The following is a 19,386-nucleotide window of genomic DNA, read 5'->3' as shown; positions in this document are numbered from 1 at the left end:
CATACGTTTCATTCTACAGATTACAAATCAGTAAATTCCCCCCCTCCCCCCATCCTCCTGCAGTAAAATATAAAAACCCTGCAGGTCTTGGGTATTTGAGGCCAGGGGTTTGATTACCACGTTTATGGAATATTTTACCCAGATGCACAACCCCCCACTTACACTGCCTATGTTGTGTTTTGGCTGACCTGCAGATACCGTGTGGGTGGTGAATCCATCCAATGTTAGATCATTGTAAGCCTATGTTTTCTAGCCAGTATAAGACCTGCCTTAGCTACTTGAGCATTTCTGCGACAATTGGACATCAGTCTCAACCCCAAATGAATGTAAGGATCAACCTTCTCAATAGGTCCTTCTTTCAATTGCAGGTGCAACGTCCCCCTTTGCCTTTTGAGGCCATGTGAAAACAGAGATTTTTGGTTGCCATGTTTACTAAAAGACCGTTCTTATTGCAAAATTATTCCAGTACAGCCAAATCTGCCTGTAGTCCAGCAGGCATAAGGGAAAGGAGGACTGTGTCATCTGTGAACATTAATACTGGAATTACTTCCTTTGCTAAGGAGGGAGTATCCATCGGGTGAGATAACAGTTTTTCAATGACCCCATCTAGAAATAAGCAAAACAATCTGTGGGCCAGAACCCAGCCCTGACGGACTCCCATTTCAACATTAAAAGACTTAGTTGGCCTCCCGTCCATAACCCACCTAACAGCAGCTGTATTATCAGAGCAAAAACAACAAATTGCATGCAGAAGAGACAGCAGGACACCTAAGTCCTCCAATGCATTCCAAAGACATGTCCTAGGAACTATATCAAAAGCTGTACACAAGTCAATCAATACAGCATATTGATTCATTTTCTTCAATGTAACATATTTCGTGCAGATCAGGTGTAAACAAAGATTTTGATTGATAGTGATAATGCCACTACATAACCTAGTGTGTAGATGGTTACTGGCTTCCTTTTGCAAAACACAGGCTTCAATATGCTCCAGGAGGACCCAAGCAGATGTCCGGTAATTACCAGGAGAGTCCGTTGCTCCATTTCTGAAGACCAGCACAATCTCAGCAGTGGCCCAGGAAAGCAGCACTTTAGAGGAAAAGTAAGGTAGCATTACCTTACTAAAGGCTAGAGCTCTCAGTTGACCCTTGGCAGGGTTGCGAAATTATATTCAAAAATTCAATCTAGTATTAAATATTGATTCAAAGATATGAAATGGTTGTATTGTATTCTTCAACAAGAAATGTTTTATTCACATTTCTAGGTTTGGTATCACCAATTCAATTTTCATATAGTGAGGCAACTTCGAAAAACATAGGTTGTTTCGTCAGTAAGCACATATGCCAATGCATTTCGGTCTATGACCATCGTCAGGGCCATGCTTTAGTGAATATACCAACAACTGCTTTAAACTGGTTGCCCTCTCGTATCGGTATTCTCAATAGTTGTCTCCAACATTACTTTGTGTGCAGAGCTCGCACGCAGAACCGTTCGCTTTGAAAGCTTTCAGGATACCGATGGTCATAGACCGAAATGCATTGGCCCTTTTCTCTCCTCCACCTTACTCTCTACTTGTGGTGTTCCTCAGGGCTCTATCCTCTCTCCGTGGCTTTTCAACATTTACCTTGACCCTCTTGCCCACTTGATATCCACCTCCTCTCCTCACTCCCAGTGTTATGCTGATGACACAAAGCTCTATTTAAGATTCCCTCATCTAGCTCCTCTCCTTCCTCTCTCATTCCTGACTGTCTGATTGCTATTCAGTCATGGTGTGCTGCTAATGATTTCTGCCTTAATGACAGTAACACTGAGATCCTCCTCATTAGGACTCCTGCCCCTTCTTTCCCTCCTACGGCCCCTTCCCCTCACCCTCGTGTGAGGCAAAAAACCTGGGTATCATCTTTGACTACTCTCTCTCTTTCTCACCTCATATCACTGACCTTGCCAATAAGGCCCACTTTCAGCTTCACCTGCTCAGACGTTTTTCTTTATGGGGTATGCATTCATTCTATTGACATGGCTACACAGCTTAGTGGGAAACATTATGAGAATACCTGATGATTTTTTGTTCAGGCCACAGATACCTATGGACGAGGAGGGGGGACAGACTATTCCTCTAGAGTTAAATGTGGCTATAGTACGATGGGAAATGGCAATGCTTGAAGGAACAGATGTCGAGGGCAGGCCATGGAGAACAGTGATTGCCATTGGGAAAAGGTGTAGACTGACTGACATCACTGACGATGACATGTTTAGAGAGGATCCAACAGCTGATGGAGTAATATTCGAGATGAGTGTTACATATTGGATTAGAATAGAGAAAAGAGAGATCCCAAAGCGAATGGTGATAGTGCGGCAGCGTCCATCATTTCTTGATGAAGACTTGGAATAGGTGCCAAGTCCCTATGACGTGGGCCTATTGAAAGAGATAGGAGAGATTAAAATATAGTTGAAACCAGGAGCAATTTTACCTCGAGCAAGACAGTACCCCATGTCTCGAGAGGCGGATGAAGGGATTTTTAAGACTATTTCAGCACTGATGGAATAAGGTATTCTGGTACTGTCAGAATCATTGTGCAATACCGCCTTGCATCCGATCAAACAAATCAAAGGGAGGGTCCTGGAGATTCATACAAGATTTGAGACCGATTAACCAGATTGTAGAGGCAGAGTTTCCTTTAGTTCCTAATTCAGCAACAATACTATGTAGTATCCCAGTAGAAGCGCAATATTTCACGGTGATTGATTTGAAAAATGCTTTTTTCTCAATCCTGTTGCACAAGGACGCACAAGACTTGACTTCCTTTTCATTCTGCCAAATCCAACTAAAGCACACTCATTTGCCTCAAGGGTACTGTGAGTCCCCGTCGATCGTTAATAGGGTCCTTCAGATGTACCTAGGTAATATTGATTTGAAGAGCGTTGTGATACAGTCCATAGATGACATTCTGATTTGTAGCACTACAGAAGATGAGTGCAGGCAAGACTCGATCCAGTTAATGACTTTCCTAGCAGACAAGGGATACAAGGTAGGCAAAGAGAAGCTATATTATTGTCAAGAAGAGGTGTTGTACATAGGCCAGTTGATCTCACATGAAGAAAAGTGGTTTACACCTGAGAGAGCTCAGGCGATCATGAACACAGCAAACCACACACAGTAAAGCAAATGCAGCAGTTTTTGGGACTGTGTAATTATGTTAGAGCATGAGTGTTTGATTATAGTACATACACAAGACCCCTTTTGCAAGCTCTAAAGAAAGCACAGGTAAACAATGAGAAAATATAATGGACTGAGGAACTGGAGGGAGGGTTTGATAAATTGAATAAAGCAATTTGTACAGCTCCCATTTTAGGAATTCCAATTATGCTGAGGAGTTATTTTTATTTTCACACACGAATGGGATGGTTATGACAGCAGCACTAACACAGATGACTACACGAGGGTATAAACCTCTGGCATATTATAGTGGGAATCTCGATCCATTTATGAAAGGACAGTTTCTGTGCGAACAGTCGCTGGTGCCAACCACGTTTGCAATTGAGAAATCTACCAGTATTGTAATGGGGTGTCCTATGACGCTCTTTGTGGAGCATGCTTTGTTTCCCATTTTGGAGAAACCTAAGGGTACATTGACATCTCAGAGAGCTTCCGCGTATGAGGTGATGATATCGAACCCAGCGATTAAAATAGTCAGATGTAGAACAGTGAACCCTGTCACGTTTGTAGCTGAGCTAGTGACAGAGGGCGAGCATGTACATGATTGCGCAAACTACGAGGAGTTTTACGATGACATCCCGCGTATAAAGGAAAATGTACTAGCAGGGGGTTGATTCTCTTTTTTGATGGTTCTTTGAAAATTGATCAAACTAGTGGAGAAAGGCATTCTGGGGCCGCTCTGGTAAGACATAGAGCATACACAAATTTGAGGTTGTAGCAAGTGCAAGACTACTGTCACATTTTTCAGCGCAAGTGGTAGAATTGGTAGCGCTTGTTTACGCACTTGGAAATCATGCAGGGCAGGAAGTGATGGTGTATATTGACTCTGCCTATGTGACGTCAACCGTACATGCAGGATTAGCACGTTGGAAAGGGAGGGCTACCACATAGCGGATGGCACTCCAGTGCAGCACGGAGCATTATTGGAAAGGTTTATTAAAGAACTACAACTCCCAGTAGCCATAGCAATAGTTAAATGCACAGCACATACTAAGCGTACCTACTTTATTCCTCGCCGGAATGAAACCACAGATGTAGAGAAAAAAAGGCTTGCGTTTTCACCAGATATTTCAAGTTTTGATACTCCAGATGTAAAGGAGAAAGTGGTCACGATTATGGTAGTAAACAAAGAGTTTAATAATTTACTGAGAACACAGGTGACAGAAATTCAGGGTAGTGCACCACAGGAAGAGCAAGAATTATGGAAATGAAGGCGGGTGTTCTTTATCCCGCTCGGAAGCATTATGGCGACAAAAAAGCACTGGAAAGGCAGTGATGCCACTAACATTGTTAAGGGTAGCTCTTGAACAGCTGCACTACCCTGTGCATGTAACTAGGGAGCGCCTTGCAGCAACTATGGTGGAAGACTGGTTAGTACCGAATCTGTTAGAACATGTTGCATTTTATGTAGTAAATTGCATCGTATGTCAAAGGTTTTCCGCTGGGCATACACTGCGAATGATGAGAGGAGTGATTCCTCGACCGAATGGTCATTTTCAGCATTTACATATTGAGTATGTCATGGATACAGGTATATGACAGTGGTGGTGTGTCCCTTCTCCAGGTGGATCGAAGCAGGTCTTTGTACACACCCTGATGACACTTGTGCAGCAAAGTTTTTAGTATGAGAAGTCTTTCCAAGATGGGTAGTGTGTGAGATGCTGAGATCCGATAATGGGCCCCATTTTGTTAATGAAGTCTTTGAAAAGATAGTCTATTATTTTATATTAAGCAAAGGTTTTCTTCTGCGTATCACCTGCAAATGAACAGGATATGTGAGAGACTCAACAGTCTCCTTAAAGAAAGGATTGCAAAGCTTAAATTGACACTGAAGAAGGGATGGCTATATTGCCTACCCCTAGCCTTATTTGCATTAAGAAATCAGCCTGGGTCGGACCACCACCTCGTACTCCACGGGTTAGTGACAGGGAGGTGAATGAGAATGCCTTTATCTCCTCCATCGAGGAGCAGAAGTGATGTCCAGAAGACTGCAGAAATGTTAGGAAATGAGTTATGTGCATACTTGACATGTATGACCGCTAGTATCTCTGTCATTTCAGATCAACTCAAGCGCCAGGGGGGTCAGTCTCAGAACAGAGATGAAGACCATTCAGCAACCGGATTTTCTGAACTACTACTTGTACCTAGACATTTTGCTGCAGACACAATATTAATTTGGAATTTTACCAGAAAGTGGCATGAGCCGTAATTTAGTAGACCTTACATAGTGGAGTATGTTACTCCCTCAGCAGTGAAAGTCCAAGGAAGATGTGCATGGATCCATTTGAATGGCATGAAGCTATACACTGGTGAGACCATCACACCCCTAATGATCAATTCGGAAGTAAGACAAGAAGAAGAAGTTCAGCACGTGCAGTCCCGAACAATAACGAGGAAGAAGTACGCTAAGGTTGCTGATTAAATAAATGCAAGTGTGCATTTGGACTGTGGCTCACCCCGGACACTCTTTATAGATATTATAGCAGGAGTGCAAATGAGGTTCTTAAGCCACAGGAATCTTTAAAAAATGAACTTTAGAAAAGTGTTGACATGTTGCGGATATGTTTGAGCAGCAACATCTGATAAGAGATTGGAAGTGTGAACAATATGCTGATTCTTTTCATACAATGCAATTGTTTGGCTGAATCTATGGTTCTGACCAATGACGATGCCATAGGCTCCTTCTCGCTGTTTTCATTTTTATTCTCCGATCGTATCCTGCTCTTGTTGGGTGTAATGTCAACACACCTACTTTTCAGCATGATTCTAAAAATGGCCCTTCAATACGGAAGCTGCTTGTGGCGATAGTTGAACAGATCCTGCAGCTACCCGATTTACCAGAATTGACTGATTGAAAAGGTTTTTTCCTTCCTTAAAAGCAGTATACAGGCAGAATGAGGAATTTTGAAAATGGTACAGTTTTAGAAAATGAGCGATCCCAACGAAGATCAAATTGGTGTAAATGGCTGTGATTAGCATGTTGGTTCGTGATACATATATGTGCCACCATACTTTGTGTCTTCTGTTTCTCCTTATTATCTTGATGCTCCTGTTGAGATAGAGACTACTATGATTTCCCCCCCTCCAGTAGCTCGTGAAGAGTTGTCGATTCCTGAGACAAATGTTCCTATGGTTCTTCCTGAAGGGAGGACTATTACTGATATGCTACTTGATTATTATGCAAGCACTTACTTTGTGAAAGGGAGACACAAGAGAAGCACAAGGGAAGATGATAATGAATTAAATAATTATCTAGACAGTACAGCACACTTGGGTAATAACATGTGGTATCAGCACATGAAAAAGGTGTGAGAGAGGATGTCCAAAGAGAGTTGCTATGTGTGTGCTCTCAGACCTTATGGAATGGGGACTTCTAAGATATTCATAGCTATAGCTATAGAAGTAGCAGTCCAGAAATCTCATGAGAGGTCATTTCCAGGGTCAAACAGCATCCTTGGTATGGGTGACTGAGAAGACATCTCCAAGAGAAGATGACTATGTGCAAGATTTAAAGACAAAAGAGAAATCAGATACAAGGAACCAAGTGATAAGATATGAACAGTCTGGAATGAACGAAGCTGGAATCAGAAGAGAAGAAAACAAAGTGCTCAATTGTCAAGGAAAGAACCCTGAAGTGATACCAAGATGCCAGGAAATAGGTCAGCTGCAAATCAAGGGGATAGTGCTGACTCCAGAAGGATTAGACAGAAGGCCTGATTGTGTGAAAAGTGTCAGCACTAACCGGATGACCTGAAGCAATTGTGTGGCATGCAGAGAATGAATGCAAGCATCATTGGCTGAACATTGTGAAGTTGCTGACATGGGTCGATGATAAAGGAGGACCTTTGCAGATAGTACCTCAGTGTGGCTGAATTTCCTATGTACCAGGTATGAAGGATGGAACAGTAATGTTAATGGATCACTACTGGGCCTGTGGATCCAGAGTTTAAATGAAGTTGCCTAAAGATTGGGGAGGGCTGTGTTCCATAACACTTATTCATGTTCCCCGCATTAGTGATTCCAAAGAGTGACCTGAACATTGGAGTGTTTCCAAAAGAAAATGCTCATATGAGGAAACGAAGATCATTTGCATTTCTCGATCAGACAAAAAGAGAGAATTACTTCTCAGCTTAATCGATAGAAGTCTTCAATTCTATTCTGTATGAACACTGGATGTTCAGCCAGACTGCTGCAGTATTCATTACTATTTTTATGTCAGTGATCCAGATGATGGCCAATGCTAAATTTTTACAGATTACCAGATGGGAACTCCTGCAGACAATCAACACTACCATAAAGGGATTCAACGCTATCAAGGAAGAATTGAGAGCTATAACACTGATGACTCTCCAGAATAGGTATGTCCTGGACAAGATTACAGCAATGGATGGAAGTGTTTGTGCCAAAATTGGGGAATCATGTTGCACATACCTACCTTCCCATGTTGACAAGAATGGGACCTAGACAGAGGCCATAACGTTGCTAATGAACTTGCACACCAAGATGCAAGATAAGACAGAATATATTGCAGATGACAGCTGGTTTGCATTAGTCTTCTCATGGGTTCCACAATGGATGGCAATATCTTCAAGTTTCTTGGAGCATTATTGGTGATGATCATGTTTGGATTCTGTGTGATCAGGATAATAATCACACAATGTGAGAAGACAAAGAAAGCAGTAGGAGTGAAGGTCATGATTGATCTTGAGTCTGGGTATGGACCCAAAGAGCTGACAGATGAAGAAATCAGAAAATATATAGAAGCAAGCATTCTAGCGCCTGAGGAAACAAAGTTCCTGTATCCGAGAAACCACAAGAAGTATGTGTGATGATGGATTTACTGCAGCTTGAATGGAAAATGTAGTCACATGGCATGGAGTGTTGATGACCATGCAAAATCTGCAGGATCTCTAAAAGGAGTAATATATGTATGGACTCCAAAAAAGCACTTTTTCCGACAAGCATGTCTAGATGTAAAGACTGATGGGAGAGTGGTCAATGAATCAACCAGAGGGGGAGTGTAGAGGAGGAGCCCAATGCCTCTACCAAAAGTCCCGCCCCAATTCGGCCTATATTTTGGAAGCCGGAAATTGCGACATGCACAGCACCGATAATGATACCTGTAACGCAAAAGATCTTCGAAACAAGGTATCCATTAAGAAAGCCCATAAGATGTACCCGCAGAAAGATGACGGTCTCCTGAGAGAAATCCGCAAAGAAGTGTGAAGCAGTGAACAAAAGAGTCTGGTGACATCACAAGAGATGAGAGTAATGGAATGAGAAGGATGATCAGAGAAGAGAATGCATAGACCTTATGGAATGACGAAATAAGGAATGGAGTAACCTTTCATGTGCGGAATGAAGATTGCACATGCGAAAAACACTGAAGAAAGTATGTGTCACTTTATAACTGTACAGATGCTGCAACACAAGTAGAATAAGTAATCATGAAGGCTGGCTATATGTAGTGAATAGACTGCAGGCTGTGCCGCCAACATATATATGCATGTATAGAATCTGGATATTCGATCTCACAACTTTAGTAAGCCAGGACCCATGAAAGAGACGGGCTGAAATGATGGCGCAGCAGAGAAAAACAGCTGAAAATCAAGGAAGGATAGAGAAGGCTGTCTGGCCCATTGTCACAGTCTGAAGGGTTGGGGCAGCCAAGAACTGGTTATCTATTCAAGGAGATAAAAATAACGTGAGAAGCGAGGCAAGCTCCTGTTAAGGTGCGACGGAAACTCTATGAGTGCCACTTTTTTTTATTTAATATCATTGAATGGGAAGGAAGGAGCTCAAACACGGTCTCCTGTCACAGGGGGTAGATGAAAATAGAACATGAGCAAGCAGCACCGAGACTTGAAGATAAGAATGTGCTTGCACTCCCTTCTATTCTCAGGAGCAGTGATACTTTGCAAGGCCAAGTTCAAAGACAATTTCGAATGGCAGACGGCATGAGTGATGATGGATGATGGGCTAATCGGGTGGGGAGGCAAGATCAAGTCCTCACACAAGCACCTGGGGTACCAGCTTGCATGCTGCTAGTGATTTGAATGTTCCAGAAGGGTACAAAAGTGCCAACCAATTATAGAGGGTCATGTCTTGAAGAGCCCTATAGCTTGAGAGCCAATGGTGTATTGTGCATCTAACAAATGTTGAGGATGACTTGCACAAGAGGTGGGCATAATTTGTCCACCTGAATATAGAGACCCAATCACAAGCCAATCCCATACAGAAGGTATACTTAGATGTTCCCCGTAGACCAACCACAATCCTAAATAAGTTTTCTTAGTTTGCCAAGTAGTATGACGTCATGTATGACACATTTTTACTATAAATGTATTATTTTTTATGTGATGCATTGCGATTATGCTGTGAGGCATCTGTTGCTGTCTGTTGTACTCCCTGTTTTAGAAAAATTAGATTAAAACAGATTACGTTTGCCAGTTTACTGAGTCAGTCTTGTTATTGGTGTAAGAGTTATTCTGCATCCCCATCCATGTAATGACGCACTTCCTCATTTAGAAGAGCCTAACGGTTCACTGCTAATCTCTCTCTCCCCTCTATCTCTCTCTCCCTCCTCTTCCACACAGCTTGCCGACTGGCCGCTGGGTGTACCTCAGAGTCTCATAGGTCCATGGAACCCTCGCCAATCCTCTCGCACTTGCCTTCAAGCCTGCACTTGCCTCATTGCTACTGCACTTGGTCAATGACCCATTACAATGGCATTCTCTCAGCAATTTACCAGTTTCTAACTGGGTGCACTTGTATTACCTCCTCTCTTGTACCGTCCGTCCACTTGCATGATCTGAATGTATCATGCCTTGAAGATTGTCTATCTATCTTCCCTGTCTCCCCTCCTTGCATGGTGGCACCTCAATGTACTTGAAAAAACTGCAGAATCGTTGTCAGACCTATTTGCTGTTATCTGCACTGTTAATTGTATTAAATGCACTTACTCTTCCTGTGCAGACTTGTATCGTTCAGAATTTCAAGGGCTCTGAATGACTGTTGTTTTTACCCCACATTCCCTCCCTCTTTGAAACACTTGCCTTGTGTATAGACACTTTACAAATACACATTACAATATCATAATATACCATGCAAGTAACAGAATGTGTTATAGATTTGCTTCACGTTTTGCACAGGGCAACATTTTGATAATGGGCCTCATTACATGGTAGGAGGTAGCGGCATGGCTACTCCCTTACCGGGTACTGGGTCAGGGTAGGCGGTATGGGGACTTACCGGGTCATTCCGACCCTGGAGAACCCGGTAAGTCCCCATTCCAAATACCATTCCCCATTCCCATTTGAGCCCACATAGGGCTCAATGGGAATGGGGAAGGAGCTAATAACGGAACCGCAAATTGCGGTACCGTTATTAGCTCTGAAGTCCCTCAGCGGGTCCCGTCCTTAACGCCTGGTCAGACCAGGCGTTAAGGACGGGACCCGCTGAGGGACCGCGTAGTAGGGCGCTAACGGATTACAGGCACCGGTGACCTTACCGGTGCCGGTAATCCCTTAGCGCCCTACCATGTAATGAGGCCCAATGTGTCCCTAGAAAAACAATATAACTGTTTTCTTGACTTACAACCTGAAGTAGTATTTCCTTTAAGTTGCATGTGCAGTTTATCAGCTGGACCAACTTTGAGACATACTCACAATCCCAACCTCTTTTTTGTGGCAAGTTGTGTCTACGATACAGCACAAGACAACGTTTTCCTTCAGGCCCAGATGGATTATCAGGTAGAAAATACCATTTTTGTATGTCTCATACCCTCACTACATGTCACCTATTTTATTATATAATTGAACATGAGCATTGGCAATACCCAAGTCCTAATCTGAATGAAGACATTTGATGTTAGGGAATAGTTTTGAGTTAGAAATTCACACTGGGAAAACCAATTTGAAGGTTTTATGACTAGTTCAGTGTGGTGTTTTTATTTTGACATAGAGCAGTTTTATTCCCTTGCGGCTAGGTTGACAAAAAGGGAGGTATATCAGTTTTAAACATGCTTTGTATGTATCCCATTTGAAGATTTAGGAAAAGTGGATTTTGATGTGCTAGGTTATTCTCATTGGGTCGCACATTTATAAAGATGATTTCCTAATTAGTGCTTGAAGTGTTTGTGTTTGTTGATGTTCACCAGCATGTAGTGGTTTGGCAAGTGTGTGCCTGGAGAACATTCTCTTACCAAAAGCTGGCCATTTGTAAGCTGATTGGAAGTGGATCCTGATCCCTATTTTAGTGTTAATACAGAATGCATTAATTTGCCATCATAGAGGGTTGTACTGTGATCATGGCTATCATTAGTGCTTGTTCTAAAATTAAATAGTTTACCATACTGGAATACGTATACACCGCTGTTGAAGTGATTTTTGTTTTTTTGTTTGAGACTTTTAATTTCCAGAGTTTACACAAAATATTGCTTTTCATGAGGTTTGAATAATATCTCAAAATATTTGGCATTTGTGTTTAAGGCCATAGCGTGGAAGATGGCTGACTTTACTTCTGGTTATCATCCAAAATCTAGTAGACATCTATGAAATGAAAGGTGAAAAAGACACTGAAGCAGGATTTTTGTTTTATACTGTCTACTTGGAAATTATGTTACATACAACAGAGATTTCTATAATTCAATGTTGCATGTTGTTTCCTTAGTCGGTATGGTATGCATCCACAGGTTTATCCAGATATCATTTATTCCCACCAGTTGGTTCCCTGGGGAGTCCAAAAAGATGTGCGTTTTTGCTAATTCTGTGGTGATAATATGTGGTTCTGTGGACAATTGCTGCATGCTGTTCTTTTAACCTTTTGGCTATCACAATGCTTGTATGGTCCCTTTTTACTGTATTAGCTAGATTAATTCATTATTATATCCCTGCATTTGCCTAAGGCTTGAGAGATTCATCCAGTGTTCCACATTTCATAGGTGAAGTTCTTAAAAGGTGATTCTTTTTATTGTTCTCTTACGTTTCCAAATCCGGTATTGATGGAGGGTAATGAAGAGTTTGTTGTTTCTGATTTTTCTGAAACATATGATATGATGTAATACGGAATTTATAACGTGCCTATACAAAAGTGTGTCAAGGCGCAATGAGGCAAGGGAGGGAGAACAGAGGGAAGACAGAGACAGTGATCTTACTAGGCCAAGTGACATTTTAGATCGTGCAAATGCAGGGGAGGGGAGAAGGGGATAAGTGCGGGAGGAAAGGGTGAAGGGGCAGTGCAGTACATAAGATAACTGTGAAAACATAAATAAATAAAGACAAATAATACATAAAATAATTAAAGACAATAAATAAGAAGTGTGGCCAGCTGGTGGCAAGTGCAAGGGCAAGGGTAGACAACAGGTGTCAAGTGCTGGCAGGTGGCTGTATGGATACAGAAACAGTCCCCAAGTGCAAGGGTTGCCAGGGGGACAGTGCAGGTGTGAAACTGGCGGGGAGGGTGCCCGGGTCCGATATCAGAGGGTAGACAGGTAAACCAGTGCAGTTTCAGTTTCAACCAGGAGATCAGCAGGAGAGCAGAGGCGAGAAAGCAGAAGCAAAGAGGAAGGTTTTGAGGTGCTTCCGGAACTGGAGATGGTTCTCCTCAAGTTTCAGACAGGCAGGGAGGCTGTTCCAGAGGGAGGCCCCAGCAGAAGAAAGAGATCTACCACCAACTCATTGCGTGGAGAAGCGACTGACCCTGAGGGAGTTGGAGGCGGATGAGCGAAGAGCTTGAGAAGGAAGATATTTAGGAAGAGAGAGTTGAAGGTATTGAGGCCCCCGGCCCCAAAAGGCCTTATGGACAATGCAGAGGGTTTTGAACTTAATCCTCACCACCACTGGGAGCCAGTGCAGAGATTTCAGTCCTGGAGAGATACGATCCATGGTCTTGAGGCCAAGGACAAGTCTTGCAGTCCTGTTTTGAATGAGAGGGCGGAGAGTAGAGGCAGGCCAATTTAGAAAGAGGCTGATCGTTAGATAGATAGATAGATAGATCGATAGATAGATAGATAGATAGATAGATAGATAGATAGATAGATAGATAGATAGATAGATCTCCATGGATAGCATTACCTAGAGCTGTGGAAATGCTGCCCTGTTAGTACTGCATCATAGGAAGCTGCTTTAAATGTCTGTTGCCTATTGATGGTGCAATGTTTCAATTGGCAGTTTCAAGACAATACAATGCACTGTTGAAGGCGCAAGTACATGAATTTGCATGAATTTGCATCACTCGCCTTATGGCATCATCTGATCATGGGTGAGTCTTTAGGTTGTTTGCATAAGGGTTTCAGTCATCAAAATGAGTTATGTTGTCCAGCATTCACTCTTTTTATCTTATATTGATCATGAAACTCACTCCTGAAGCGTTGTTAAGACGGATTTCTGAACTCTGTCCTGGTGGCGCAGAAGTTCAGAAGGCCAACCTAATTACTTGGAACAGGGTAACCTCTGGACAAGCCAGACCAATCAAGGTAGCGATCGCGGCGGTCAAGACTAGGTCTCAAGAGGGGTGAGGGTGACTGAAAGCCCGCAATGAGCACACAAAGCAAGAGCGCTAACAAACTACTCCAAACAGTTGTTATATCAAAAATAGATACACATTTATTTTAAGGCCTTTAAAATAATGACCGTAGCGAGAAAATCACAATATCACAATATTAAATCAACACATACCATATCAACACAATATATATACAAATACACAGTCGCAAGCGTTTAAAGCACGAAATATGTAGTCCACCTGCCAGGGAAGGAAAACAGGCAGTGCGATAATGCTTTCGACTCAGTTCGCCTTCATAGGCACCTAACTAGATGGAAGTCCGAGCCCTGCGAAGAGTGGAGCCTTGTGCTCAAAGTACCTGCCACGCCGGTGCCGACGGGCACAAGGGGAAGCTCTTCGGAGGAAGTCAGGCGGTTCACGTTAGTGCACAGCAGAAGAAGAACAGGTTCCGCAACTCAAGCGCAGCCTCCACAGCGGGCAGAAGCAGAGCGCGAGCGCGGCAAAAGGGTGCTGTTTTTACACAGCAGGGAAAAGCAATGGGATACTGCAGGAGGGCGACCAGATCCTAGATATACTACTCACCGGTCCCCGAAGCAAGCAGACCCAGGCTCCTCCACGATAGTTTCAGCAGCTGGCAGGTTCAGAAGAGCAGGGAACGCTTTGTAGTCGTGTAGAGCAAAAAGACGTCCCAATCGACGAAACCGGCACAGTTTTGTTGCCGCACAGGACAACGGAGCGGCCGTGTGTATTCGAGCCAAATGAACCCTCCTCCCTTCAGACCTGGGAACGCCAAGCGTACGAAGCGTGGGAGAGGGACAAGGACTCGCAATACAACACAACCTGGCGGCGGTTGCAGAGCCAAACTCCTTTGTAAGCTGGTCAGTCAACTGGATGGCCCAGAGACGCTTCCGAAGGCTTACTTGGCAGGAGATGGTTGAAGATGCCGGGAATAGCTGTTCCTGCTATTCCAAAGGTCGAAGCACCAGTACAGGCCTTCTGGTTCGATCAAAGGAGGACAGGGGCTCTCCGGACGACAGCAGTGCAAAGGAGGATTCCTTCAGCGGGTCACCAGCGATTCCTGGGTCCAGCCTCGTAGTTGCAGGATACTTGGCTCCTGTATTCCTTCGTTCGTGAGAACTCAGGAGATCGACATGGTAGTGGTGTTTCCAGCCCCCTCTTATCCACGGTTCCCTTCGCGCCAAAACGGAGGGGAGCCAATGGGAGATCCGCTCATCAAAACACATACCATACGTGGACCAATCACGGACCATGGTGGTCCCAGGCATTCACACCACCCTAGACTCTCTGGCACCCAGGATGTGTATTGGGACCAGACATCCCAGCCCACACCCTGGAGGCACACAAACGACATGTAGAAGCCCGCGAAAGCAACCACGTTTCGCGGGAAAGTACATGCCCAAATAAGGAAGGCCCCGGGTCGCCGGACCTGGGGAAGGTGAAGGGAGCAAGACGGACAGTGGACAGGACAAAGGAGCCTCGCGGCCTGGCCATTTTGGGAGCCAGGCCACCATTTTGGGTTCAGTGCAAAAACATGCTCAGAACGCCAAAAGGAGCTCAAAATAAACAAAACGATCGCTGCCACCATTCCAGTCCCTGAATGACTTGCACCGATCAAATACCATCCTAAAAGAGTATCTAGGGCCTGTAGAAGACTAGAGACCCAAGAGAGCTGTAACTTAGCTTACAGTGCCCTCTTGTGTCGTGTTGCACTAAAGCTGCGACACGATAAAAGAAACTACGGGAAACCACGTTCCCCGGTACTGACTGTCTTAAGGGCATGTCAGTTTCCCCGTAAGAAAGGAGCGAAAGCCCAGAGAAGTGCGGCAGAAGGCGGTACTTCTCTGGCAAAGTCAAGAACAAGGTTAAAAACAATAGCAAAAAGTTTAGGGGTTGCCACATGGAAGGAAAATTCCCTACAATTACGAAATCTTTTCTAACAAGCGTGAACTTCAAATACTTGGAGTGTCCATATCCTCTAGTCTGACTCCTACACTTCTCAAACAAGCAGTGATCTTCCACCTTCTTAAAACGCCTTCGCTCTTAAATGCAGATGCTGCACCAGGAACTCTACATTGTTGCCACCCAAATCCGTCCTGCACACCATGTAACTCAAAGAACAACAAGACCGAACTTCTCAGATTGTGAATAGAGTTGTATACATGTTTAAACAATATAGTTAAAAACAATATGAAATACAATACTATTAATTCACATTTTACTATTCAACCACAGAGCAATTAAAAATGAATAAAAACACAGTGTGGTGTGCCTGTGTATAATATGATTCACACACAAGATTGTGCAAAATATTGCCTGAATTATAAGAGTCCTTCCTGCCTATGGGTTATTGAATTCAGAGACAACAATTCAAAGCATTAAAGGACATATTTTAGGTTGCAAGAAAACAGAGGCAAATCTCAAGGGAACCAGAGTACTTGTACTTTAAACAATAATATGTGTTGCTAACCATTGGATCATAGCACCAGTGGGTGCTAGCCTGGGTTGGTGTCACTCCGGTGCACATAACCTTAACATCTATTGTTCGGGCAGTTCAAATTCACAAGACCCATTGCCTTACTGGGCTACACTCCTTGATGTGTTTAATCCATAGTCCAGTGGCAACATTCTAAGTGCCCCCCGACCGGCCATATCCAAGTCTATTGCTAACTGGATTCCTTTATTTGTATCACAGGAGGACTGAGGGTGAACAAACATCTACAACAGATCATGTATTGCTTTTGGAGAATCCAATCCAGCTGATGATGTCAGCACCTTTTGCATTGGGGCTACAAGGCATAGTTAAATCCTCTGATGGGGATTACCAGATGAACACCTCAAGAATGGATGTTTTCATAGGGATCTGTCTGGTCAGGATTCCCTAGGATTCTGAGAACTCTAGGACCTAAATGCCAAGGTACCAGTCAGGTTGGGAAGGAGGTTGCCCTTCTAATTATAGTGAAGTCTAGCGATTGTCAATGGAGTGCAGTAATGATTCAGTAGGGACAAACTGTGCCCCTGAAAGACAGCAATGCACAATGGTGTCACACAGGATTCACTAGAGCTCAATATTAACCATCAGGGACCAGGATTGTACAGTATGTTCAGCTATGTCTTCAGTGTCGAAGCTTGATAGGGTGTCTTCTTCCAAGTCAAGTCAAATCCTATTCCAGTTTCTAACCTGGCCCAGGGAGAAGCAGGAATTGATTCTGGTAAAATCAAGAAGTTACAGGTCTGAGTTGGGTGTAAACCCAGTGTAAATATTGATAAGTAGACAATGGTAGGTGAGTGTTTCCAAGACCTACATGTGAATTATAGAAATAGGGCCAACACTGTTTTTTCTTTCACTCTAGAGCAATATGGAATTGAGATATTAGTGCTAAGACAAATAGTGGGCCATTTGATTTGTGAATACCTATAAAGGCCCACTGTATTATTTGACAACATTAGGAAGAATTTGCAAAGAGTATATGGCTCTTAACATCCTATAAGATTTTCTGGATAGCACACGCTGTGTTCAAGAGTTTACGTTTGTTGATAAATGTTACCTAAATCTACCTAGGGGCATGGAAGAGGTAATACAGGATTTATCTCTGACACCTTAAGAAATATGTTTCCAATATCCAAAAATGCTGATCAAATTGATATAGTTTTTGATCATGTCACAGTTGCAATAGCTTCTTTCTGGATTTCACTTGGGAAATTACAAAGACAGTACTGAAGTTTCTACCAGACCACTTTTTGGAATTCGAGCCAATGGACATTTCTTGAAACAGTGGATCCATGCTAGCATTATTCTCCTCTTTCCTTACAGGCAGGATCCAATAGATTACCTTTGTTCCCTTTGATGTACATCCCTAGCTAAATGTACCTGTGCCACTCACTTCACTGATGAAGTCTTTGGTTTCAGCTTCTACTATGCCAATAGCACTCCAAGTGTCCTTTGTCTCAACAACAACCCATATACCAAATAGACTTTTCCTGATACATGGTAGGTACACTCCTAGGTGCACATGAATGACGGAAACTTAACAGGTGCTAGATTGGAGTGCTGGATTTCAGCCGCAGGATTCCTCCGCTGCTTTTATAGCAAAAAATGTTTAAAAACCTGCATTACAGCAACTCCACATAGAGAAGTTACTGTTTTTACTGCGTGCCTAAGGGACTCACTACCATAATAATTCAAAAGTGTCAATAGCCACCTAGCTTTCCTGAACATCATGAGCACATGGATCTAACCTGTGTTTTCCCTTATCTCTTCTTTCCAATGTTATTGACTAAGTACTGAGCGACAGCCATAAATCTGTGCTCCACAAATGCTTAAGTAATTAAATATATCTATTTTATATCTGAAACGTACAGCCAATAGTTTGAAAAATATATGGTACTTACATCTCACAGAGACCTCCATGCTGCGTTGTGAAATGACTCCACCAGTGCTGTGTCGGAGAAAGCATGTAATAGTCATATTCTGATGAGGTCCCACGGTGTCAGAAATCAAATGTAATCGGCGGGTAATTTTGTAGGTGCCCAGATCTGCTTCCAGCACAGTTATGTTTTCAGAAGGAATCTCAAAGTCCTTCTCTTTAAAAACAATCTCCACATCCTGCACAATCTTGACCAGGGACTCACACACCATGGAAGTACTGTTGTCCTCCATCTTCAGGCTCAGTGGACCTGACAAAGAGAAATGAAAGATTCACTAACCAAACTACTAAAATATTGGGGACACACTGTCAACAGCACTACATGAACATGTATGCTGCAGCCGCCATTGTAACGCGACTAATTGACAACCATACAAGTTATACATTTTTTGACTTATAGGCGCATGTACAAAATATCTCTAGGTGTAAGAAGCTAAGTGCTGCGAATGGAAGGGTCTTATAGTATACATGTACAGAGCTTGTACAAGGTGTGTTAGCTGAGAAACACTATTGGCTTCTAAGGCCTAACTCTGTAGGAAACGTGTAAGAGAAATAAATCTGTGGCTAAAAAAGCAGCTCCACCTAAGGGCATTAATCCAGTATGCGGAGGGCAAGATTTCAAAGATTCATGCCTTTGCCAGTTCAGCAAAGGGGTGAACCTGTCATTCATTGTTTACCTTTTACTGGAAATTTGAAAAGGAATTTAAAATGCAATATATTTGTTTGCGAATATGCTATATATTTTTGTATTATTCTTTGTTTCAGTTCATTACAACTTTTCATATTTTTTAAATACATCAGATTTTATATCATTTTTACCCATAAAAGATAAAAATATGTAACATCAACAGTAATGTCATATGACGTAATTCGATGTACACATTGCATTCATTAAAAATATTTATTTCAAATAATTATCCCATTTGTCCTCCACACCGAATTCAAGACAAATTACATTTCCATGTGTCCATACATATGGAACAAAATTCGGACACAAATAGTCATCACGTATCAGGACGGATAACTTCTCTATGCCAGTCATGGGCAGTATATCTGATATAGTCTGCCACTTTCAAAGCAGCGCTATATTTAGCGTCAGACAATTCCCTGCTAGGCACCATTTCCCAAAAAAATGACAACTTGATCCAGTCCAAATTGTGCACACATTTGCCTAGATAAGTCATCTATATATAGTTAAAAGAGTTTGGCGTCTTCAATATA

General features: G+C 42.8%; 1 protein-coding gene across 1 annotated transcript in view; it reads right to left on the bottom strand.

The window, feature by feature from the left end:
* LOC138452175 (uncharacterized) overlaps positions 1–19,386 on the bottom strand; it is a 276,023-nt gene that overhangs the window by 9,984 nt on the left and 246,653 nt on the right. Inside the window, exon 4 of the mRNA XM_069604954.1 lies at positions 18,131–18,415. Coding sequence (XP_069461055.1) covers positions 18,131–18,415 — 285 coding nt within the window. The remainder of the gene's footprint in view (positions 1–18,130; positions 18,416–19,386) is intronic.

The sequence above is a fragment of the Ambystoma mexicanum genome, chromosome 1p (genome assembly GCF_040938575.1).
Source record: "Ambystoma mexicanum isolate Mex_15411 chromosome 1p, UKY_AmexF1_1, whole genome shotgun sequence".
Classification (NCBI taxonomy): Eukaryota; Metazoa; Chordata; class Amphibia; order Caudata; family Ambystomatidae; genus Ambystoma; species Ambystoma mexicanum.
Note: the sequence above shows the minus strand (reverse complement) of the source record. Positions and strands in the feature narration are given on the sequence as shown.